The sequence below is a fragment of the Scyliorhinus torazame genome, chromosome 10, assembly GCF_047496885.1.
Source record: "Scyliorhinus torazame isolate Kashiwa2021f chromosome 10, sScyTor2.1, whole genome shotgun sequence".
Classification (NCBI taxonomy): Eukaryota; Metazoa; Chordata; class Chondrichthyes; order Carcharhiniformes; family Scyliorhinidae; genus Scyliorhinus; species Scyliorhinus torazame.
Genome location: NC_092716.1, coordinates 56,972,808 through 56,999,647, shown reverse-complemented (window position 1 = coordinate 56,999,647; position 26,840 = coordinate 56,972,808). Strand labels below are relative to the sequence as shown.

At 41.9% G+C, this 26,840-nt stretch overlaps 1 protein-coding gene across 3 annotated transcripts in view; it reads left to right on the top strand.

Moving 5' to 3' along the window:
- Positions 1-26,840, top strand: part of uri1 (URI1 prefoldin like chaperone) — a 66,037-nt gene that overhangs the window by 2,196 nt on the left and 37,001 nt on the right. Inside the window, exons 1-4 of one of the 3 annotated variants that reach the window (XM_072518147.1) lie at positions 4,501-4,795; positions 4,917-4,951; positions 7,859-7,937; positions 9,617-9,752. In XM_072518147.1, coding sequence (XP_072374248.1) covers positions 7,935-7,937; positions 9,617-9,752 — 139 coding nt within the window. In that variant the 5' untranslated portion in view covers positions 4,501-4,795; positions 4,917-4,951; positions 7,859-7,934. Of the gene's footprint in view, positions 1-4,500; positions 4,796-4,854; positions 4,952-7,858; positions 7,938-9,616; positions 9,753-26,840 lie in introns of those variants that run through there. The other 2 variants (XM_072518146.1, XM_072518148.1) reach the window with 2 other exon arrangements.

The window sequence follows — 26,840 nt, the reverse complement described above, 5'->3', positions numbered from 1 at the left end:
GTTATTTATTAGTTGGTTGATGCACTCGGTCAAAATTACACAGTAGGAAATCTCTAAGGCAGTAGATTCAAAACATGGAAATGGATGACCAGTTGATGATTTCATAGGTTTCATAGAATTTACAGTGCAGAAGGAGGCCATTCGGCCCATTGAGTCTGCACCGGCTCTTGGAAAGAGCACTCTACCCAAGGTCAACACCTCCACCCTATCCCCATAACCCAGTAACCCCACCCAACACTAAGGGCAATTTTGGACACTAAGGACAATTTATCATGGCCAATCCACCTAACCTGCACATCTTTGGACTGGGAGGAAACCGGAGCACCCGGGGGAAACCCACGCACACACGGGGAGGATGTGCAGACTCCGCACTGACAGTGACCCAGCCGGAATCAAACCTGGGACCCTGGAGCTGTGAAGCAATTGTGCTAACCACTGCTACCGTGCTGCCCCAAGATTTGTAAGATCTTGCTTTACTGCAAATGTTTGCCTTGCCTACTGCAATGGATAATTTCACATTTTGACACATTTTATTCCTTCTGCCATGTTCTTACCCACTTCTCCAATCTGTCTATATCACTCTCTAGTTTATTTGTAATTTTGTTACAGCTTGCCTTACCATCAACTTTGCATCCTCGGGAAATCTCAATGCGTTCCAGTCATTCACTGCCCTAAGTCATTAATATAGATTCTAACTAGCTACGGATCAGGTATTGATTTACAGTACCCCACTAGTTACTGTCTGCCCTTTTGTTCCTCCTACTTTCAACCCAACAATCAATCTCCAGTCCACTCTGATATATTACGTCAATTCCACGAGTTCTCATTTTGTATAATAAACTCTTCTTTGGCACCTTACCAAATAATTTTTGAAAATCAAAGCATACTCTATCCCCTGGTTACCCCTAGACATCCTATTAGTTACATTCACAGAAATCTCTAACTGACCTGACAAACAGAATTTCACTTTCCTACATCCATATTAAATCATAAGATTTTCTAAGTACTTTGTTACATTGTCCCCTAATAATTGATTCTACCATTTTGCCTACAACTAATATGCTAACTGGCCTCCAGTTCCTTTTTTCTCTCCATTTCTTGATGTAAAATAATGAGGTTGGAGGTTCTATTTGCTACCTGCCAGTCCTTGGGAATTGTTCTCGAATCTAAGAAATTCTGGATGATCAAAACCAATTGCTCCACTGTCTTTGCAGCTACTTAACTTTATCAGGTCCAGAGTATTTTGTCACTACTTAATCCCTGTTAATTTCTCTTGTACTATTTGCTTGCTTGTGTTGATTTCTTTAAATGCCTCATTCTCGCTAGACCCATTGTTCCCCATTATTCACGGCATGTTTTAGTATCTTCAATAATGAAAACAGATACATGTATTTGTTTAATGTCTCTGCCATTTCTTCATTTCCTATTATTTACATGTTTCTGCCTCCAATGTGTTCCTGTTTTCTTTGGCTAATAACTTCCTATTTACTTACATAGTAACATGTTTATTATCCGGCATGCGTGGGGAATACATGGTGCCAGTTAATCAAATATGCTGGTACTTGAGTGATGATGTGGGTGTTGAGGTAATAGAAAGAGGCCCTTCTGCCCATCGTGTCTGTGCCGGCCATCAAGCACCGACCTATTCTAATTCCATTTTCCAGCCCTTTGTCCATAGCCTTGTAGAGGCATGGGAGTAAGCAAATTTAGTCAGTGTCACCGAGGGAACAGGAACACAGTACTGCAAAACAGTGGGAGACTAAAACCAGAGTGAGGGAAGGTGGTAGATAACAGCTACCCATGAGTTAGGCTGTCAGAAATTCCAGTTAGTTGGAAATTCTGGTTGGTAGAGTGCCGGATAACACTGGGTTGACTAATCTGTTTTCTTTCTTGCCAGTCTATACACATTCTCCTTTCTCTTTCTTGGTCCTTTGCTGAATTCTAACAATCCTCAGACTGACCAGCTTCTTCCTTTGATTCAATGCTGGTTCTGTGATAGCCTGCTTAAAGAATCACAGACACTTCAGGCCTGACTACTGGCTGAGGTGAGCGTGTCAAAACCTGTGCTAGGTCGGGTTCTCTATGGTGGCCCCCCACCTCCGCTCTGTGCAGAGCGTCCTGTTTCTGCAGCTTTGCTCCACTTGCCCTGTTGCAGATCCAGAGATGCTACAGCCCCCATACCTGTTACAGCCTTTGTGTAAACAGGTAATCAGATCCTCTGTCTTACCTGTGAAAGTGCAACGACATACCTGGCTAAATCCTCCAAATTGTCACAGCACTTCCAAAAACACTCTGCAGTACTTCCACAAACTCTGCATTAGCAAAGGCATGTCTAAATAACCATACCTTCAGTTAGATGTTGCTCCTCGAAATAGCGGTAGTGGGTTGGCAAAAGTGCTACGGGTTTGGAAAGGTTGGTATCGTGACCGGTACAGGCTTGGAGGGCCAAAGGGCCTGTTCCTGTGCTAAATTGTTCTTTGCTAATCGATTTCCATGGTGCAAGTTTTTCAAAAACGTGTCAAATATACAAATTAAAATAAATTTATGTGACCACAAGGGCCCTCAGGAATTTAACTCCTGAATTCACGGTCAGAAGTGTTTATAATAATCATGCAACTTTATTGACGTTATGTTTTAAAAAAAAAAAGAGTTTTGGTTATCAATGTGATATTGTGGACTTCATATTGTCTTTGTATAATGTTGTTACTGGAAATGGAGTTTATATGTAACAGAAAAATGTATTGTGAAATAATACCTCCGTTTGTTCTTTGGGGCACCTCAGTCATGGAATTAAAAGAAAACATGCAGAAAACAGTAAATTCAAACTGGATAAATAATACAACATTGCAGTACTATAATTGTTATCCATTTTGGGAGCTAGCCGTAATCAGGTTTACGAATGAACCATTCCGGTTTATTGTAAGTACTGATAAACTTTGCCCATTCCCTGTTGCCCTCCATTCTTCTGGTAACTTGGATTAATAATGCTGCTTTTCAGATTCAATTGTAATAGAAAAATCGCATTGGTATAGTACCTTTCGCAACTACAAAACTATGTCAAAGAACTTCACAATCCACGAAGTACTTTTTGAAGTGAAATGCCATGACTGAAGTTCGATAGTGCTTTACTGGATCGTTGTCTCTGCTTCATATATTTAATTTCCTATCAGCTGGGGATGGAGACCAAATCATGGCTAATTGGGAAAGCAAGGGGTTCTCCATTCCACTGTGGTGGCCAATATACTCTTTCATGTGAATGCAAATTAAACCTTTCCATTCTGGCCACTGGTCTACTTTCAGGAGAGAAGGGCAAATCTTAGCAAAATGGACTGAGGCTGGCGGGCGACAGTAGGGGATGCAGTTTTTGAAAGTGGGCAATGGAGAGATCTTTTACTTAAAGGATACATTTTCCCTATATTTTTGCCTTTGCAGAATCTGAAGTAAAATCAGTACTGCAATTACTGGCATTTTTGTTTGTTCTTAGCATTTTCTTGCTATCCTGAAAGTATTTATTGCTCGTGGATGACAGATCCTTGCTCAAGTGGCCAATCTTCATACCGGATTGCAGAACCTTAACCTGATATCGACGTAGGCCGAATGCTAATAAGATTTATTGGGTAGAGATTAGAACTATGCTTAATTTTTCTTTTCACTCTCCAAGGATGTCAATGCCAATTATAGCCCTTCTACTGTTTCAGCTGAGTCAGTTAACTATCAACAGACCAGTGACTGACCAAGATAGTGTTTCATACTTTCTTTAATAAACGGCATGCACACGGCATAACTCTTCACTTTGTATACTAAGTAGCACGTTGTGTTCTACTTTTTCAGATTTTCTGCAACTTATAAAGAATTGATTTGCTAATAGACTTTTAATTCAAAGACACTTTTATCAACAAAATGTTATTAATGTCCTCGTTGTCAGATATAGCTCCCGGATTACATCAGTGTGTTCCATTCATCTTTCCAATGACTGTTTTTTTTCTTGCGGTCGTCTTTAAAGTACATTAAATGCAAAGTAGCAATTACATTTTGATTGGGGAGGAGGAAATCACATTATAAATTGTTTTTAATGTAATTGTTTATCCCTAAAGGTTATTTGTTTACTATAACTAATGACCAAATTGCTTTGCTTTAAATTGTACTTGAAGTGGTGTTCATAGCTTTCACATGTAGTGATTAAGCCATTATGAAATTAAGAGAAAGGGGAAAATCAGTTCAGTGCCTCAGGAAAGTGGGCAGGCATTTAATTTGTTAAATTGGAAATGTAAGAGATTTTAAGCCAGTGGAAGGGGAGGGCAGGAGAACAAAAGTGAAAGTTTGTGATAGGGTGGACGGCAGTAGAGATTAAATAAGATTTTATGATGCAACAGTCAGAGAGTGGTAATGGGTATAGTAAAGAATTGTAGTTTGGCTTAAAGACTCTTACATTTCTAAGTTTCTTCAGCTGTGATGAAAGGTCATCTCAACCTGAAATGCTAACTTTGTTTCTCTCCACAGATGCTGGCTTGACCTACTGTCTATTTCTGGCATTTTTTTTCAGATTTCTACCATCCACATTATTTTGTTTGTGTATAGGCATTTAATTAGATCATGCATCTAGATACATGCAGTTAAGGGTAGATTTTTATATTCAAACTGAGGCAAGCAAAATAATTTTAAATAACAATTCAGGAGATAAACTAAAGTTCACAGTGAATGTTTGTGAAAGCAGCAAGAAAAACACCCACTAGTACTACCTTGAGATGTAATATTGCTTGTCATCAAACAAAGAAGTCTCATAGAAAAATTTCAGGTACCTTTTATTTTTTGGTCAATTAAGTTGCAGTTTGTTTGCTGTATTTTTGTTTACAGTATGAACAGTCTTGGAATTCTTGACATTGCTTTTCATGAGCAGTTGTCTATTTTAATAACAGGTGGTCGCAAGCTGCAAGGAAAAAATCCAGCACTGGTAAGTCCAAACATTTCTGTGGAACATGCTTGATCTATTAAGATCTCTTACATTTCTTTGACTTTACTTGTCAATTATTATAAATGATATCTTGTTAATAGAAATTGTTTGTGTATTCTAATCTTTTAGTGTCACAAGCAGGCTTACATTAACACTGCAATGAAGTTACTGTGAAAACCTCCTAGTCGCCACACTCCGGTGCCATTTCGGGTATACTGAGGGAAAATTCAAATGTCCAATTCACTTAAGCACATCTTTCAGGACTTGTTGGAGTAAACCCACGGAGGCACGGAGAATGTGCAGAGTCCACACAGACACTGACCCAAGCTGGGAATCAAACCCAAGTCCTTGGTGCTGTGAAGCAACAGTGTTAGCCACTGCTACTGTGCTGCCCAATACATCTTAACAATTGTACATTTTGAGTTGATTTTGCACAAGTAAAAGTAATTTCCTTGCTTTGGTAAGCAAGTGATATCAACCTAGGGGAATATATAACTCATCATTTTTTAAATTAATACCACACTTGGTATTTCCAGTCTAACTGTTAACGAATGTCCTGTGCTTTGTAAATTACTAAAAGGAAGTTTCAAGACTGTTCATACAGATGAGTAGTTTTGCATTTAGACTCTAGAAATAAAGATCCTTGTAGATTAAATTCAAAAATATTTACATGCAGACTAAAGAAACCTTGATTTGGAGAACAGATGTTGTAGTTTGGAATTGTGTTTTTAAGATTGTTCTGCCAACTTACTGTAATGCCTATCTTTACATTGCATTGGTGACCTGGCCTAACCAGCACCACAGAGCTCACCTGGTTATCTCACAGGTGTGCATTCCCTGTCTCGCTTCATATATAAAAGCTATCTATTCACTCAAGCCCTTTTATAAAAATTAAAAAAAAAACATTTAGTGTACCCAATTCATTTTTTCCAATTAAGGGGCAATTTAGCGTGGCCAATCCACCTAGCCTGCACATCTTTGGGTTATGGGGGCGAAACCCACGCAAACACGGGGAGAATATGCTAATTCCACACGGACCGTGACCCAGAGCCGGGATCGAACCTGGGACCTCGGCGCCGTGAGGCTGCAAGGCTAACCCACTGCGCCATCGTGCTGCCCTACTCAAGCCCTTTCTACACGCGTTAAGAGAAGAGTCAGAACATTAACTTACTAGCAGATACTTGTCCAGGTGTGGTTAGCTTTAACAAAACTATCAGCTTCATCCTGACAATCTGAGAAAAATGATCCCAAGTATTCTAGGAAGGATGCCTAGCCAAATGCAAAATACTGGCCAACTTAACAGTCATGTGCTCAATGTACCAGTGAGGATAGTGCTACTACTGAGATGAAATTTATTGAACAGCTATAGATGGGGAAGATGAATTACTACATTGGCGGTTAGCTGTAAGTATACTTGGTGTCTTCAAAATTTGTTATGAATCAGCTAGTTTTCACATAAAGGGGAAACCTCTTAAATTTAAAATACTGTCAAACTTCTAGCACCTCACCCCCTACACCCTGCCTCATATGGCACAGTGATAGAATTCTTTGCATTAGGAAGTCATGGATTCAAGCTCCAATCCAGACTCCAACAAATTAGTTATGCTGAAACTTGACTGCTGCTGAAGGAATGCTGCAGTTCAGGAGTAATTTTTCAGATGAGGCATTAAATCGCAATGAGCCTTCCTAATGGAAACTGAAAGAAATTAGTCAGCGCTAACGATGCAAAATGGGCTCACAGCAAATCAGCAGCTTGTTTTACATCATGCCCAGTTGGCTGCAGTGCACTTTTGGTCCATTTTGTATTCCTGGCATTGACCAATTTCACTTCCATTGTCACATTTGAAGAGCAGAATCATTTCCTGGTTTTCTGGCCAACACGTACTTCAACCAACATCATTAAAACAGTTTGTCCGATCACTTATTCCATTGTTGGTTGTTGGACCTTACAGTTTGCAAATTGGCTGACACATTTTCCTGCATTACAGCAGATACAGTGTTATAAATGTAATCCATTGCCTGTGAAGCATTTTTAGGGCATCCTGAGGATGTGAACAGTTCTGTATAAATGCAAGCTCCTCCTTTAAATGCATCATTCGTCAGAAAAATTCTAAGTACGTAATTAACTACCAGCCAAAGCTATTATAATTGCTCTTCACACTCTTGGGTTTAGAATGGGGCGAAAGTGGTCAGGATTTCTGCTGTTGATTTCTCTGCACCTGCTCTAGTTAATAATCGCTTATTGTCACACGTAGGCTTCAATGAAGTTACTGTGAAAAGCTCTTATTTGATTATTCCCCAACTCTTCTGTAGATCAGGATCACAGAGTTTATTTGTGCCTTCACTAGCCCAATTGAGATTGGTGATCTCTACAGAACTGCAGTTAAATCTGATTTTTCACGTGATCTGCAATTCGCTTACCCCCTGATCCATTGGAAACTAGGTGTTAATGTTGTGTCCTTTTACAAACTATATAATATTTAGTATTTTTTATTAGCCCAAATTGCTAAATGATGCAGTAAGTTCTAGGTGTGTGTGTACATGTTATTGTCAAACAATTAGAAATTGTTGTCACATTATTTTATAAAATTTGAACAGTGCTTTTTTGTCCATTGCCAGCAAACTTTATGTAGGAAGGAACTTGAGAATTGGTGAAATGCTAATTTCAGCGGTCTCAATGGTATTAAATAGAACATTATCATTGAATCCCAGTTACAGTTTATTCAATATACCACATGAAGGCACATTGTGCATAAGCTCTGTTAGCAATCTCTAAAATGGTGTAATATTGAAAGTCAAAAATGATGCCTGTCTTGAAAGCAAGTAGCATAGTATAAGATACATAATTTATATTTATACATGCATAAACCATTTGAGTAATTTGAAAATTTAAATGTTAACTTTTAGGGTTAAAGTGCAAGATGACTATGAAGCACTTCAAAGCAGGCTTAAAACTTTGCCTGACAAAGTGTCTTACGATGTTATGGTGAGTATATCTTCCTGAAAAGTGTTTTTTAACGTTTCTTTCCATCGCATAATTACATAAGTGTGCCTTTTATTTCATCATCTGAAGAATTGAAAAATGTTTCTTTGAGAGCTCATATTTGACTTTTGGTAATCTATTAAGTTAGAGCTAATAAACAATTTTTGATTTCCTGTCAAGTTAGGTTACTGTTGTGTGTGTGTGTGGGCAGCAGCAAGGTGGAGGATCTCTGGAGGTGCAGAGGTTGAACATCACCAGTGAAAAATACATTTCTATCTTGAGACTTCCACCCAAAGACCAAGCACATTTTTGGCTCCTATGAAATATTTAATGTCACATTGCAGAATCCATTCTTTCAATTTTCTCTCCTCCCCCTCCTACCTTTTGAGTTGTCCTAAGCCATAACTTTCATTTGTGGCGTTTTGGCTCAGTAAAGTTTTGAGCAGCAGCTGGCTGCTTTGTTTCTTCCACATTTTATGGCAATTTGATTTGCTCCCCCGAAGATGCAAACTCCTTGCAGGATTCTGGTTTCATGAGGCTCTCCAGTGCTTCTTCACCGAGGTGAAGATTATTTATTCATGAACATAGATGGTGAGCGATCTCAGACTATTCAAGTATAAAATGTGTCACAGTTGATCACAATCCTAACTATGCCCCATGCGACTTCTGGATCGTAATCAAGGCTAAGAAAGATCTTGCTACAAGCCAAATACTGAATGTGGAGCCTTTCTGATCCACTGGCTGAATGTGGAGCCTTCCTGATCCACTGGCTCAATCATTCACTGCTTTAACAAAAGGTCATCAGGGAAGCTACTTGGTTTTAACATGATTGGACTAGTTAAGCATGTTAACTTTTTTGCCAAGAGCTTCATATTATCTTCCTACTTGTGGGATCAACAAATAATTATTCTTCGTCATTTCAAGTGATTGTTAAAGTACTTAGTTGTCAAGTTTTCATTTGTTTTCTGCAGAATTCTTAAATTTATGCATATCTATTTTAATTATTTGGGTAGTTTTGTTGTTGAAATATTTAAATCAAGATGTCTCTTTCTAGCCCTGATTAAACCCTAAAGAAAAACGCACTCGATGCTGGCATTTATTACCCATCGCCAATGGCCCAATGTTACTGAGTGACTTGCTAGGCCAGAGGAGGGCTAATCTGTTGGACTGGAATTGCATATAAATCATGAATACCAAATAGCTTAGATTTGTACAGTAATCACGGTCGTTTAGTTTTTAATTCCTGACGTTTTGAACTGAATTCAAATTCTTGAGCTGCCGTGGAGGGATTTGAATCATGTTCTCTAGATTATTAGTGTTAATCCAATTAATTTGGACATAGAAGTTCTATATTGGTTGCTTAGTTTCATTAACAAATCTGAAAGGAGCAAAAATTTGGGAACTGCTAAAGTTTCAGCTTCAACTTAGATAAACAGCATTCTATTCTTTGTAATACTTCTGACACTTCGAATTGACATGGATGCACTCGCGACGTCTGTATAATAGGTTATTTTTCTAAAATTAGATTATCTTTTCACAAAATTGGTCGGCGAAGGTTTTTAAGATGGTTATCGTAATAATTTGCATTGCAGTTTTATTTTACTTTTTAAAAAGTTAAAATACAGAGCATTCAACTCTCAAAATGGACTTGTTGATTTTTTTCTAAATTTCACAATTAACAGGTGCCATTTGGCTCACTTGCATTTATGCCAGGACAGCTAATCCACACAAATGAAGTCACTGTTTTACTAGGTGACAACTGGTTTGCCAAGTGCTCTGCAAAGCAAGCTATTGACCTGGTGGAGCACAGGAAAATACGTGAGTTACTTGGAATTTTAACACTTGAATATATTATACAGACAAGAAGTTGAAATTTGATACTTGGCCTTCTCTCAACTCCAATTCTGTTGACCCCTCCACAGCCCCATAGCTGCCAGATGTTATTTTGAATAAGCAAAATTTTTCACCCAACTTAAATATTGGCAAGGAATGAAGCTGTGGTCTTTGGACCCCATCACAAACTCTGTTTTCTTGCCAGTGACTCCATTCTTTTCCGTGGTAGCTGTCTGAAGCTGAACCACATGGTTTGCGGCCTTGTGTTACAGTTGCCCCTGAAATGAGCTTCTTACCGCAGCCATCAGAAAGACTGCCTATTGCCAACTCGGTAATATCACTGGACTCTGCACTTTTCTATCTTCTGCTGAAGCCCATAACCATGTCTTTGCTCCTTGAATTAACCATTCCAACACTTACTGGGCTGCCACTGCAGCTATACCCAACTCAAAGCTCAACTGCCCATGTTGTAACACTCCCCATCTTTCTTATGTTAATTTAACTATATTGGCTCCATCCACGATCTACTCCACCCTGTAGTCTTCTCCAGCCCAATACCCCTCCCCTCCATTCTCTGGAGATCGCTGCCTCGCCAATTCTGGCCTCTTGAACATTCCCGATTTTAATTGCCCCAGGACTGGTGCCCGCCCGTGCCTTCAGTTGTCAGGGTGTTGAGATCTGAAATTTCCTCTCTAAACCTCTCCACCTCTCTTTCCTCCTTTAAGGTGCTGCTTAAAACGCACCTCTGACTAAGTTCTGGCTAATATCCTATGTAGCTTGGTGTCAGGATTAGTTTGATAACACTCCTGTTGAAACATCTTGCTGTAATTCAGGCCACGTTTTTCAAGTTGTGATTGAGTTTTTTTAAAGACTGGATCCTAACTATAAGCAATCCACATACTTTTTTGGGTGGGCTCGGAGCACATATTTTCAACATTCATTTACAGGCCAACAAGAGGAGAGGCCACGTTGGATTTGGTTTTGGGTAATGAACCAGGCCAGGTGTTAGATTTGGAGGTAGGTGAGCACTTTGGGGACAGTGACCACAATTCGGTGACGTTTACGTTAGTGATGGAAAGGGATAAGTATACCCCGCAGGGCAAGAGTTATAGCTGGGGGAAGGGCAATTATGATGCCATTAGACATGACTTGGGGGTGGGGAGGGATAGGTTGGAGAAGTAGGCTGCAAGTGTTGGGCACACTGGATATGTGGAGCTTGTTCAAGGAACAGCTACTGCGTGTTCTTGATAAGTACGTACCGGTCAGGCAGGGAGGAAGGTGTCGAGCGAGGGAACCGTGGTTTGCCAAAGAAGTGGAATCTCTTGTTAAGAGGAAGAAGGAGGCCTATGTGAAGATGAGGTGCGAAGTTTCAGTTGGGGCGCTTGATAGTTACAAGGTAATGAGGAAGGATCTAAAGAGAGAGCTAAGACGAGCAAGGAGGGGACATGAGAAGTATTTGGCAGGTAGGATCAAGGAAAACCCAAAAGCTTTCTATAGGTATGTCAGGAATAAAAGAATGACTAGGGTAAGAGTAGGACCAGTCAAGGACAGGGATGGGAAGTTGTGTGTGGCATCTGAAGAGATAGGCGAGATACTAAATGAATATTTTTCGTCAGTATTCACTCAGGAAAAAGATAATGTTGTGGAGGAGAATGCTGAGACCCAGGCTATTAGAATAGATGGCATTGAGGTACGTAGGGAAGAGGTGTTAGCAATTCTGGACAGGCTGAAAATAGATAAGTCCCCGGGGCCTGATGGGATTTATCCTAGGATTCTCTGGGAAGCCAGGGAAGAGATTGCTGAGCCTTTGGCTTTGATTTTTATGTCATCATTGGCTACAGGAATAGTGCCAGAGGACTGGAGGCTAGCAAATGTGGTCCCTTTGTTCAAGAAGGGGAGTAGAGACAACCCCGGCAACCATAGACCGGTGAGCCTCACGTCTGTTGTGGGTAAAGTCTTGGAGGGGATTATAAGAGACAAGATTTATAATCATCTAGATAGGAATAATATGATTAGGGATAGTCAGCATGGCTTTGTGAAGGGTAGGTCATGCCTCACAAACCTTATCGAGTTCTTTGAGAAGGTGACTGAACAGGTAGACGAGGGTAGAGCAGTTGATGTGGTGTATATGGATTTCAGCAAAGCGTTTGATAAGGTTCCCCACGGTAGGCTATTGCAGAAAATACGGAGGCTGGGGATTGAGGGTGATTTAGAGATGTGGATCAGAAATTGGCTAGCTGAAAGAAGACAGAAGGTGGTGGTTGATGGGAAATGTTCAGAATGGAGTTCAGTTACAAGTAGCGTACCACAAGGATCTGTTCTAGGGCTGTTGCTGTTTGTCATTTTTATAAATGACCTAGAGGAGGGCGCAGAAGGGTGGGTGAGTAAATTTGCAGACGACACTAAAGTCGGTGGTGTTGTCGACAGTGCGGAAGGATGTTGCAGGTTACAGAGGGACATAGATAAGCTGCAGAGCTGGGCTGAGAGGTGGCAAATGGAGTTTAATGTAGAGAAGTGTGAGGTGATTCACTTTGGAAGGAATAACAGGCATGCGGAATATTTGGCTAATGGTAAAGTTCTTTGAAGTGTGGATGAGCAGAGGGATCTAGGTGTCCATGTACATAGATCCCTGAAAGTTGCCACCCAGGTCGATAGGGTTGTGAAGAAGGCCTATGGAGTGTTGGCCTTTATTGTTAGAGGGATTGAGTTCCGGAGTCATGAGGTCATGTTGCAGCTGTACAAAACTCTGGTACGGCCGCATTTGGAGTATTGCGTACAGTTCTGGTCACCTCATTATAGGAAGGACGTGGAAGCTTTGGAGTGGGTGCAGAGGAGTTTACCAGGATGTTGCCTCGTATGGAGGGAAAATCTTATGAGGAAAGGCTGATGGACTTGAGGTTGTTTTCATTAGAGAGAAGAAGGTTAAGAGGAGACTTAATAGAGGCAAACAAAATGATCAGGGGATTAGATAGGGTGGACAGTGAGAGCCTTCTCCCGCGGATGGAAATGGCTAGCACGAGGGGACATAGCCTTAAATTGAGGGGTAATAGATATAGGACAGAGGTCAGAGGTAGGCTCTTTATGCAAAGAGTGGTGAGGCTGTGGAATGCCCCACCTGCAACAGTAGTAAACTCGCCAACATTGAGGGCATTTAAAAGTTTATTGGATAAGCATATGGATGATAATGGCATAGTGTATGTTAGATGGCTTTTGTTTTTTGACTTCCCATGTCGGTGCAACATCGTGGGCCGAAGGGCCTGTACTGCGCTGTATCGTTCCATGTTCTATGATAGTTTGAACTCCCCTATCTCCTGGAACCTTGCCGAGGTTTTGCTCAACGGAACTATCTGCTGAACATGTTCAGTCAGCGTATATTGTTTTGAAGTAACAAAGACACAGCTGTGAACCAAAAACATTTTGTGCAAAACAGTGTAGCACTCCACCTGTATCTTTATATTTTTCATGCACCTCTTTGGACTTGGTTGACTCAGTTGTACATTCCACCCTTCACTCGCATCATTTGCAGGGGGTTTTGACTAAGTCATAGTTTAGTTATAGGAGAATTAAATGGTCATGTCAGTGGAAAGTTTTGCAAACCTGAACATATGTGCTTAAACTCTGGTTCAAGGGATGAATATGTTGAGCTAATTTAGTGGGAAATGGAATTTAATTTATCAAACATCACTTTGTAATGAAGAGTGGAGAATTTAAAAATGCAATCCATTATTCAAGGAAAAGGGAGAATGAAACCAGGTAAATATAAAATTGCCAGACATTGGTTGCAAATTTACTGGAAGAGACTGAACCGGCATCAAGTATGAGCTGGGCATATTCAGCATAAATTTATGGAAAATAGGTCATGTCTTGACTAATTTGGCTGAATGTTTTGAGGGGGCCACGAGCATGATGCTCATGAATGTTTTATGGCCTTGTGAATATATTTGATAAGGTTGTACATAAAATTAAAAGTGAAACTGCACAGAATTGTGACATGCGTCGGCAACTGGTTGGGAGACAGGAAGCAGTCCGAATAAAAGGAATGTACTGGTGGGATTTAATAAATGATGTTTCCTAGGGATCTAAACTGGGGCCTCAATTTCTCGAGATACATATATTTAATGGCTTGGATGAAGTGAAAGAGCATTGTACACTATCAAGTTTGCAGGGGACGGGGCAGCACGGTGGCGCAGTGGTTAGCACTGCTGCCTCACGGCGCCGAGGTCCCAGGTTCGATCCCGGCCCTGGGTCACTGTTCGTGTGGAGTTTGCACGTTCTCCATGTTTGTGTGGGTTTCGCTCCCACAACCCAAAGATGTGCAGGGTAGGTGGATTGGTCACGCTAAATTGCCCCTTAATTGGGAAAAAATGAATTGAATAGTCTAAATTTATTTTAAAAATAAAAAAAAGTTTGCAGGGGCACTAAGTTAGGCATAATAAGTTGTGTAGATCGAAGCAAGAAGTTAGAAAAGAACATAGACTAAATGAATGGGTGGATTTGTGACAGAGCTCAAGGTAGGTGAGGTATGAGGTTTAAACACTGGGTTCTGAGAGACAAATCAGAATATTCTCAATGGTAAAGCACTTGAATATTAAGAGCTAGTGCACAAGTGGAAACCATATTCAAAAATAGTTAGCTTTGATCTTGAACAATTAGAATTCAAAAGCGTGGAAGTCTGCAGAGGAAAAATAACTTCAGGTGTACAGAGCCTTGATCAGACTATATCTGGATTACTGTATTCAGTTTTGGGTATTGAGCCGTTGAAAATTAAAACAGAATCAGAATATTGTTTGCTATCTCATGATTACTGTGTTCAGTTTCAGGTATTGAGCCATTGAAAATTGAAACAGAAAATCAGAACATTGTTTGCTGTCTCCTTCCCTTGAAGGAGGTCCATCACATTCACTTGAATCATATTTTGGTTTAAAAGGGTAAACTATGAGGCAGGTTGCATAAACTTGGTTTGTATTCATTTTAATTTAGAAGGTTGAGGTATGGATCTAATCACGGTGTTTAAAATGATGAAATTGATAAAGTAGGAGAAGAGAAATTTTCAACTGGTGGGGAAAATCTAAAATAAGGGGCATAGTGTCAAAAGTGAAAGCTGAACCAGTTAGGAGTGAAATTAGGAAGCATTTTTTTCACAAGTGTAGTAATGGAATCAGGAAATTGATGCCCAAAAAGCTTGTGGATGCTTGGCTAATTGAAATGTTCATGTGAGGTCAATAGATTTGGGCAAGGTAAGTGTGTCAGCGAATATGAAGAAAATGTGGGTCAGTAAATGTTGAGTCGGATAAGTTTTCGACCTGAATCACTTAGGCTGTTGCAATGTAAAAAAATGCTCTATTGTGTACAAGGGCATACTATTTATTTATGGTCTGACATATGTATACCATTTACTTTTGCAACATTCTGAAATATACAGCTTTCTTAAACAACTGTGTCCCCATTTTCTAGAAAGTGATTTTACGCTGTAAATGAAGCTTTTTTAGAAACAACTTGAGTGGTGTAACAAGTAATTATCCATAGCCCACAAAGGACCATAGGCATCTTCCGCCATTATAGACCATTGTTAGTGTATCTATAATTTCAGCATTTTTCTATGTTTTTAATCTAATATACTGTATTTTTGTACATGTTCAGATCTGCCTTAAAATGACACTATTTATGTTGACAGTGATTTGACTGACAGTTCAACATTTATTAAAGACATAGCATTTTCCAATAACTTCAACCTCCCACCTAAAGCTGTTCTTCAGACCCAGACATAGCAATTCATATTACCTTTAGAGTTGAGCAAAAATATTCCAGAACTGTAACCTTTTCCCTGACCTCTAGCGTTTAACAACCACAGACTTGGTTTTATATTATTATTTGACCATGCTTGGTTGAAATCTGTCAAACAGCTCTTGAGTTATTAGACTGTCTGTCTATGTGTGACCTTTCCAAAATCTATAAGATATATGGCTTCAAGGCTCGGGCTTGGTAACCATACCAATTTGCTGCTGTGTAAAAAGGCCTAATTGTTGCAGACATTTAATGATCTAGAGCAAACTTCAAGGCTCTATGATTTTATGAAATGTTTGCCCTGTCTTTCCTTTGTTTATGCAGTCATAATGCTGCATTTTCAATTCCTGATTTGAACTGAATTCTTATTTTCTTTTGCTGCATTAGGCATTTCTTTACTAATTGTTAGAAATAGGATTTTGAAGCCCTTTTTGGATTTTGAACAAGGCCATGGACATATTAAACAGGAACGCAGTCATTCAGCAGTTTTGTTTTATGTCTGAGTGTGTGTAACATATCATAGAATCCCTACAGTGCAGAAGGAGGCCATTCGGCCATAGAGTCTGCACCGACCCTCTGAAAGAGCCCCCTACCTAGATCCTATCCCCATAACCCCACCCAACCGTTGGACACCAAGGGGCAATTTAGCATGGCCAATTCACCAAACCTGTACATTTTTTCTGGCTGTGGAAGAAATCTGGGCATCTGGAGGAAATCCCCGCAGGCACGGGGAGAATGTGCAAACTCCACAGTCACCCGAGGTTAGAATCAAACCTGGGTGCCTGGTGCTGAGGCAGCAGTGCTAACTCTGTGCTGCCTGATGTTGAAGTTCCAAGGCAAGAATGAGTGGCTGATATTAGAAACTGCCTGTTAAATTATAGATTGAATGTTTGCAAACTGCCTATGAGGAAATACTAATCAGGACAAAATTCAGCAGTCAAATCGATCCTTTTATTTGAGACCTACCAATGCAATGTTGCAAAGAGCAGTTTATCAGTAAGTGCCAGGAACACTCTGTGAAATTGCACCAACATTTTATAAAGTTGGTTTGAGTTGTGGTCTTGAATTTCATCTGAAATTTCACCTGTAAGAATTTTTTTTGTTTTACTTACTTAGTTTATTATCACTAACAATTCTGAATAACATAGCTACTGGGCCCTCTATCCAGGATGTTTGGGACTAAGTGTGTTCTAGATTTGGGGATTTTCTGGATTTTAGGTCAAGTTTGGGAGGCGGGGGGGGGGGGGGGGGGGGGGGGGGGGGGGAGGGGAGAGAGAGAGAGAGAGAGAAGTTTTGTAGTTTCAGGATCCGAACCCAAAGAGCATGGGATCGGCGTGCTGTGAACCAGACATGACTTGATAGCGTGCCTGATGGGCGTTGTAGTTACCAGGGTAGGATCTGGTGTTCAGGTCCTTATGGAATTTGGGACACCTGATAAGGGGTCCAATAATGTGTACTTGCTTTGAACAAATGCTTTTTTGTCAGCCTGTTTTCTACCTCGTCATGCCATCCTGCTACAGGATCTTATTGTTTCAGAAGCCTAACCAGAGGGTTTTCTGGCCCACTTGCTTGTTAGCCTGAACCCAAACATTTCTAAGCCCATTCTCCTGTCTCCACTGCTTTTCAAAGTTCTTGCTGGCTTAGTTTGAGTGAATCCCAACTTGTCTGCCAACTCCATTCTGAGCAGTGATTGTCTTTCTATCCCATGTGTTTCCTAATCTACTGGTGTGCTGGCTTCGCTGTACAGATACCTCCAGTTGTTCCAGTTGCATGTCTTATGTGTACTTTCTGGCCTGTTGAGTTGGAAAGGATGCAGTGAGAGGTAGAAGAACCAAGTGATAGAAGTGCAGTGGAAAAGCTGCACAGAGAAGCACTGAAGTGACTTTGGATTGTATTGTTGAGAGGATCAATAGCCAAGAATATTTATTCAGAGGGGATTTAAAATACTGGATTAGAGAATTTTGTGATACTTATTGCCAAAGTTAGATATGTGGATTTTGCAAGCTATATGCAAATTACTTGAAATATATGTACTCGCCTTTAGCCCCTTCATTTGATATGTTGCATTACTCACTCAAAAACAGTGCTGTTTATTTAGTTGTGGGTCCTTCTTTGTGTATACAATTTTTGTAGCAAAGTGGGAGGCAGGATATATACCTGATATACACTGCCTCCCATTTTGCTACACACACTGTTAAAAAGAGGCAAGGGATAGATTTGGGTATGTGTGTAAAATAAATGAAAGTCACCCTGAGGATGATAAAAACAAGGATATTCTGTCAATGAGGAATAGAATATCCTCTGCAAAAATCTAGTTCATAATTAATATGATTTGGAATACAGCTTCTAGTTTTTAGGAATTGGTTAAGTGTAAGATGAGTGGAAACACCTTGGTTAAGAAACTGATGTGCATCTCCAGTGAATGCAGTTGAAATAATCTTGGAGTTAATTAGTTAAAGGCTAACCTATTTTTTTTTTCCAAGGTCAGAGTTAGAAGTGTAGACACTGAACAATGGATGACCCATTTTTGGACCTCTTGGTAGAGCCAGGCTGTCTTTTACTTTAGAACATAGAACATAGAACAATACAGCGCAGTACAGACCCTTCGGCCCACGATGTTGCACCGAAAAAAAAGCCATCTAACCTACACTATGCCATTCTCATCCATATGTTTATCCAATAAACTTTTAAATGCCCTCAATGTTGGCGAGTTCACTACTGTTGCAGGTAGGGCATTCCACGGCCTCACTACTCTTTGCGTAAAGAACCTACCTCTGACCTCTGTCCTATATCTATTACCCCTCAGTTTAAAGTTATGTCCCCTCGTGCCAGCCATATCCATCCGCGGGAGAAGGCTCTCACTGTCCACCCTATCCAACCCCCTGATCATTTTGTATGCCTCTATTAAGTCTCCTTAACCTTCTTCTCTCCAACGAAAACAACCTCAAGTCCATCAGCCTTTCCTCATAAGATTTTCCCTCCATACCAGGCAACATCCTGGTAAATCTCCTCTGCACCCGCTCCAAAGCCTCCACGTCCTTCCTATAAATGCGGTGACCAGAACTGTACGCAATACTCCAAATGCGGCCGTACCAGAGTTCTGTACAGCTGCAACATGACCTCCCGACTCCGGAACTCAATCCCTCTACCAATAAAGGCCAACACTCCATAGGCCTTCTTCACAACCCTATCAACCTGGGTGGCAACTTTCAGGGATCTATGTACATGGACACCTAGATCCCTCTGCTCATCCACACTTTCAAGAACTTTACCGTTAGCCAAATATTCCGCATTCCTGTTATTCCTTCCAAAGTGAATCACCTCACACTTCTCTACATTAAACTCCATTTGCCACCTCTCAGCCCAGCTCTGCAGCTTATCTATATCCCTCTGTAACCTGCTACATCCTTCCACACTATCGACAACACCACCGACTTTAGTATCGTCTGCAAATGTACTCACCCACCCTTCTGCGCCTTCCTCTAGGTCATTGATAAAAATGACAAACAGCAACGGCCCCAGAACAGATCCTTGTGGTACTCCACTTGTGACTGTACTCCATTCTGAACATTTCCCATCAACCACCACCTTCTGTCTTCTTTCAGCTAGCCAATTTCTGATCCACATCTCTAAATCACCCTCAATCCCCAGCTTCCGTATTTTTTGCAATAGCCTACCGTGGGGAACCTTATCAAACGCTTTGCTGAAATCCATATACACCACATCAACTGCTCTACCCTCGTCTACCTGTTCAGTCACCTTCTCAAAGAACTCAATAAGGTTTGTGAGGCATGACCTACCCTTCACAAAGGCATGCTGACTATCCCTGATCATATTATTCCTATCTAGATGATTATAAATCTTGTCTCTTATAATCCCCTCCAAGACTTTACCCACTACAGACGTGAGGCTCACCGGTCTATAGTTGCCGGGGTTGTCTCTGCTCCCCTTTTTGAACAAAGGGACCACATTTGCTGTCCTCCAGTCCTCTGGCACTATTCCTGTAGCCAATGATGACATAAAAATCAAAGCCAAAGGTCCAGCAATCTCTTCCCTGGCCTCCCATAGAATCCTAGGATAAATCACATCAGGTCCCGGGGACTTATCTATTTTCAGCCTGTCCAGAATTGCCAACACCTCTTCCCTACGTACCTCAATGCCATCTATTCTATTAGCCTGGGGCTCAGCATTCTCCTCCACAACATTATCTTTTTCCTGAGTGAATACTGACGAAAAATATTCATTTAGTATCTCGCCTATCTCTTCAGACTCCACACACAATTTCCCATCCCTGTCCTTGACTGGTCCTACTCTTTCCCTAGTCATTCGCTTATTCCTGACATACCTATAGAAAGCTTTTGGGTTTTCCTTGATCCTTCCTGCCAAATACTTCTCATGTCCCCTCCTTGCTCGTCTTAGCTCTCTCTTTAGATCCTTCCTCGCTACCTTGTAACTATCCATCGCCCCAACCGAAACTTCACACTTCATCTTCACATAGGCCTCCTTCTTCCTCTTAACAAGAGATTCCACTTCCTTGGTAAACCACGGTTCCCTCGCTTGACGCCTTCCTCCCTATCTGACCGGTACATACTTATCAAGAACACGCAGTAGCTGATCCTTGAACAAGCCCCACTTATCCAGTGTGCCCAACACTTGCAGCCTACTTCTCCACCTTATCCCCCCCAAGTCACGTCTAATGGCATCATAATTGCCCTTCCCCCAGCTATAACTCTTGCCCTGCGGTGTATACTTATCCCTTCCTGCGGTGTATACTTATCCCTTTCCATCATTAACGTAAACGTCACCGAATTGTGGTCACTGTCCCCAAAGTGCTCTCCTACCTCCAAATCCAACACCTGGCCTGGTTCATTACCCAAAACCAAATCCAACGTGGCCTCGCCTCTTGTTGGCCTGTCAACATAGTGTTTCAGGAAACCCTCCTGCACACACTGTACAAAAAACGACCCATCTATTGTACTCGAACTATATCTTTTCCAGTCAATATTTGGAAAGTTAAAGTCTCCCATAATAACTACCCTGTTACTTTCGCTCATATCCAGAATCATCTTCGCCATCCTTTCCTCTACATCCCTAGAACTATTAGGAGGCCTATAAAAAACTCCCAACAGGGTGACCTCTCCTTTCCTGTTTCTAACTTCAGCCAATACTACCTCGGAAGAAGAGCCCCCATCTAGCATCCTCTCCGCCACCGTAATACTGCTCTTGACTAGCAGCGCCACACCTCCCCCTCTTTTGCCTCCTTCTCTGAGCTTACTAAAACACCTAAACCCCGGAACCTGCAACATCCATTCCTGTCCCTGCTCTATCCATGTCTCCGAAATGGCCACAACATCGAAGTCCCAGGTACCAACCCACGCTGCCAGTTCCCCTACCTTGTTTCGTATACTCCTGGCATTGAAGTAGACACACTTCAAACCACCTACCTGAACGCTGGCCCCCTCCTGCGACGTCAAATCTGTGCTCCTGACCTCTATACTCTCATTCTCCCTTACCCTAAAACTACAATCCAGGTTCCCATGCCCCTGCTGCATTAGTTTAAACCCCCCCCAAAGAGCACTAACAAATCTCCCCCCCAGGATATTTGTGCCCCTCAGGTTCAGATGTAGACCATCCTGTCTGTAGAGGTCCCACCTTCCCCAGAAAGAGCCCCAGTTATCCAAAAATCTGAATCCCTCCCGCCTGCACCATCCCTGTAGCCACGTGTTTAAATGCTCTCTCTCCCTATTCCTCATCTCACTATCACGTGGCACGGGCAACAACCCAGAGATAACAACTGTTTGTTCTAGTTCTGAGCTTCCATCCTAGCTCCCTGAAAGCCTGCCTGACATCCTTGTCCCCTTTCCTACCTATGTCGTTGGTGCCAATGTGGACCACGACTTGGGGCTGCTCCACCTCCCCCCTAAGGACCCGGAAAACCTGATCCGAGACATCACGTACCCTTGCACCTGGGAGGCAACATACCAAACGTGAGTCTCTCTCGCTCCCACAAAATCTCCTATCTGTGCCCCTGACTATAGAGTCCCCAATTACTAATGCTCTGCTCCTCTCCCCCCCTTCCCTTCTGAGCAACAGGGACAGACTCCGTGCCAGAGGCCCGTACCCCATGGCTTACCCCTGGTAAGTCTCCCCCCCCCCCCCCCCCCCCCCACAAGTATCCAAAGCGGTATACTTGTTTCTCAGGGGAACGACCGCAGGGGATCCCTGCACTGACTGTTTTTTCCCAGTCCCTCTTACAGTTACCCACCTATCTCCAATCTTTGGTGTAACTAATTCCCTGAAGCTGCTATCTATGACCCCTTCTGCCTCCCGAATGATCCGAAGTTCTTCCAACTCCAGCTCCAGTTCCCTAACTCGGTCTTGGAGGAGCTGGAGATGGCAGCACTTCCTGCAGGTAAAATCAGCAGGGACACTAACTGCATCCCTCACCTCAAACATCCTGCAGGAGGAACATTGCACTCCCTTCCCTGCCATTCCTCTAACTTTCTACCAAGATATGGCTAACAACTAAATTAAATTTTTATAAAAAATAATAATAATATAATAAAATATGGTACTTACCTCAGACCAATGGGTTTTATTATTAGGTTAGAGGAGGAGGGCGGGTGGGAGACACTACACGTGTAGTGTCTCGGGTTTCCTCTCCACCAGAATTTATTGGTGAGGGTCTTCCCAGACGTCCGCGGGTCGACTTCCTGATCCCGCCTAAAAAAACTAATTTAAAAAAAAAAAAGAAAAATTCTCAGCTCCTGCTGAAATTGACTAACCAGCCAGCTGATCTCACGCCGCCGAAATCGACTGGCCTGCCCCTGCAAAGACAAGTGCTTTTAAAGGTTGACTTACCTCCCAGCAACCTCCTTCCGCAGTGCTCCCGCTGAAACTGACTCACCAGCTGTTCTCCCGCCGCCGAAATCGACTGGCCTTTGTAGGAGAGGTAAAAGCTAGTAAATATGGGGTAAGGAAATTGCATTATAGAAAGAAATTATTCATATGGATTGTAGAACCAGTTATGTTGAAGATAAAATAATTAATTGTGTTTCTGTTTTGAGGCCATCTTAAAGCGTGCCACAAACAGAATTCTGGAAAAGCTAAGGAGATCTGGCAGCACCTGCAGGGAGAGAGAACTGAGTTAACATTTTGAGTCTTTTGGCTCTTCAGAATGGAGAGGGGAATAATCTGTTTAGGTATTATGCTGTAGCTGGAAGAGATTGCAACAAAAGTTAACTGCACTTATTGCAGAGGAACTTGACTCGATAACCATCATCAGGGCGAAGGTGTTGAATAAACTAATGGGATTTAAAGGCAGATAAGTCTCCGGAACCTGATGACCTGCATCCTAGGGTATTAAAGGAGGTGGTAGCAGAGATAGTGGATGCATTGGTTATGATATTTCAAAAGGTCCTGGTGGATTGAAAGCACGCCAGTGTGACCCCCTATTCAAAAAGGGAGAGAGGCAAAAAGTAGGAAACTATAGACCAGTTAGCTTGACCTCTGGTGGGAAGTTTCTGGAATCAATCATTAAGGAGGAGATGACTGAACATTTGGAAAGACAAAAGCTCAATCCATCATTGTCCACATGGTTTTATGAAGAGTAAGTCATGCTTGACAAACTTACTTAAGTTCTTTGAGGACGTAACCAGCAAGGTGGAAAATGGGGAAATTGTGGATGTGGTATATCTAGATTTCCAGAAGGCGTTTGACAATGTGCCAGATAAAAGTCTGATCAAGAAGATGAAAATGCTCCCGGCTCAGGGTTGCTGTCTGTGTGGAGTTTGTGCATTCTCCCATGCAGGGGACTGGGGGTAGAAAACTGGATTGGGTTGAGGATTGGCTGACTGACAAAGCAGAGGGTCGGGATAAATGGGCCCTTCTCTGGCTTGAGCGTGGTGATTAGCAGGGTGAGTCCTGGGACCTCTGCTGTTTACAATCTATATAAATGATCTGAAAGCAGGGACATGGGCACATAGCAAAATTTATGGATGAAACTAAAATAGGAGGGAAAGCAGGCAGTGAAGAGGAGATCGTTTACAGGCGGATATAGATAGGCTAGGAGAATGGGCCAAAATTTGGCAAATGGATGTGGATGAGTGAGGTTATCCATTTTGGCTGAAAAAATAGAAAGCTAAATTATCTAGATGGAAAGTGGATTCAAAGTGACACGAGTGTCTTTGTTCATGAATTGCTAAATGTTGGTATGCAAATACAGCATGTAATAAAAAAGCGCAAATGGAATTTTAGTGTTTATTGCCAAAGGACTGGAGTATAAATGTGGAGAAGCATTGTTGCAATTGTATAGGGTGTTGGTGAGACCATCTCCAGTTTTGGTCTCCTTATTAGAGGATTATTGTGTTGGCATTGGGAGGCAATTCAGAGGGGGTTCACCAGATCGATTCCGGGGATGAAAAGGTTGATGTAGGAGGAGAGATTGAACAGTTTGGGCTTATACTCGCTGGAGTTTAGAAGAATGAGGGGGGATCTGATTGAGGTATATAAAATACTAAAAGGGATTGATAAAGTAAACTTAGACCAACTGTTCCCCCTTGTGGGCAATTCAGAACAAGAGGTTACAGATATAGGTTGAGAGGTGGTAGATTTAAAACAGATGAGTAACTACTTCTCGCAGAGGGTGGTGCATTTGTGGAACTCCCTGCCTCATAGTGCGGTGGAGTCTGAATTATTAAATGGTTTTAAGAAGGAGATAGATATATTTCTGATAAAAATGGGTTAAAGGGATATGGGGAACAGGCAGGGAGGTGGATTTGAGATCAGCCATAATCTGTATGAATAGCAAAGCAGGCTCGAAGGGCTAAATTGCCTACTCCTAATTCCCATTTTCCTAAAAGTGTAACTATCTTAAGAACAAGATATTGATGACCAGGTGGGTGGGAGGGAGAAGGGGTGTTTGCATTGAGACAAAAATGTATGGGATATAAATAAAGGGCTAAGTGGTTAAGCTGTTGGAGAAAGATCAGATCTAAAATTGTTGAGTCCTGAGGGCTGTAAAGTGCCAATTCAGAAGATGAGAACAGGAATTGTTCCCTCCATTCCGCCCAACTCCCCGTTCCTTTCCCACGACACCTCCCCTTGCAAATTGACCAAGGTGCAGCACCTACTCCTTTACCACCTCACTATTCGAGGCCCCAAACATTAATTTCAGGTTAAGCGGCGTTTCATTTGCATCTCCTTCAATTTGGTTATTTGCCTTTCCAGATACGGGGTCTTTATATTGGGGAGTGTAAATGCAGACCTGGTGGCTGGTTTGTGGAACGTCTTCACTCAGCCCACAAGCATGACCCCAACCTTCCTGCTGATTGCTATTTTAACACTCCACCTTGCTCTCATGCCCACGTGTTCATCCTAGGCCTGTTGCAATACTCCAGTGAAGCCAAGCGTAAGCTAGAAGAGTAGCTTTTCATCTTCTGATTCAGCACATTACTGTGCTCAGGACTCAACATTGAGGTGGACTGTGACCTTTCACCTCCATTTTAACGCCTTTTTGTACATCATAGCACTTACAGTGCAGAAGAAGGCCATAGGTTTTTGTCTCCATGCAAAAACTCTCCTTCCCTGCCCCCCATACCTGGTCATCTGTCTCTTGTTAATGTTGTTGCACTTTTGTTGCAATCTCTTCCAGCTACAGTGTAATACCGAACAGATTGTTCCTCTCGCTCGGTTCTGATGAGCCAAACTGACTTGACACGTTAACTGTGTTCTCTCCCTACAGATGCTGCCATACTTGCTGAGGTTTTCCAGCATTTTCTGTTTGTTTCAGATTCTGACTCGTACTCAGTAGCAGAATACTGCGCCTCTGTCTAGTCAAGATCTCACAATTGCCACCCAGCTGAATGCTACCATGCATATCATTACTGGAACACTACGCACAGCACCACTCACTTGGCTCCCTGTCCTGGCAAACAACATATCTCCACATATCCACCGACTTGTAATAATCCACAAAATGGTAGGAAAAGTTTGCAATGCCCCCATGGTGTGATGGTGTTGTCTGTCTCTTTATAAGACAGTGGAGCAGAAGCGAGTCACCTGGCTTGAGGGACCAGTGGGGACTAAGCAGGTCATCAACCCAGAGAATGGAATCCTTTCTTAAGCAGAATACATCAGGAAGCCATGTATCAAGTATGTAAGGACTGGAGAAGCTGCTTTATGGCAGCCTTGGGTTGCAAACCCCTGTACATAGTTTATCTTATAAATACATTTTGTTCCTAACCAAGCCTGAAGTCTCTTGATGGCGCCTGAAATGCCACCACATAACAACAATCCACCTGCCAGTGCTGATCTACTCAGCCCACCCAAGGTACGACTCCCATCAAGAAGGCCGATCTTGAATAACCCACCCATACAGGACTTCAATGTAAATGTCACCTGAACAAATTAATTGGAATCGTTGGACATGACGATCAAGTACTTGGTCTCGAACCCAACCCAACAACTGTCTGGTTTTAACCTTTCAAGCGTGGTCCCCCCTTAACAGATTCAGGACCGGCCATGACCCCTGCTTGGCAGACGGGACATTAATGTCAGCCCACTATGCCTGTGGGGAGAAAGGAAATTATGCACCACATTGCAGGAGATTGTCCAATCCACAGACTCCATGGAGGCCGGAAGAAACTGCTTGGCTTAGAGACTTTGCATTCGCTAAATAATATATTCAGATTCCAGTATCCACAGTATTTTGCTTATTCAAGTATGCCATGTTGTCATAGAGATTGGCGTGGGGTAGAAGGAATTTTTTTGTTTAAGTTATCTGTGTATGTTTGCTGACAAACACGCAGTGCAGTAAAGGCTAAGGCAGTTGAAAATTCTGGCCTTGTAAAAGCCTGTAACTAAGTGGGAAGAACCAAAGGAAATGAAGGTTAGTCAGACCTGCAGAGAAAATACTAACTTTATAGTTCATTGCATCGAGCGGGGTGGGGGATGAGGGGGGAAACAAACTGGAAGGTTTGTTGAGTTTGAAGCTAGCAGGCATCTACAGTATTTCTTGCAGAACCTTGTGGCAGAAAACAGTCAACAGAGTTAGCTTGGAAGCTGTGAGATGGCTGTTGAGTTCCTGCAGGCAACCAGAACAAGGAACCATGGTATCCACAATCATGAGGTATTAAACAAAATTTGGAGGTTTACTTGCCCAAAAAGCTAATGGAAGGATCTCCATAAAATATTATCTCATATAGCTGAAATACTGAAGAGAATTGTTGAATTTGGGAGGGCATATCTTTCAGCTGATACTGAAAGAAGTGAATTAACTTTTTGGGGTTT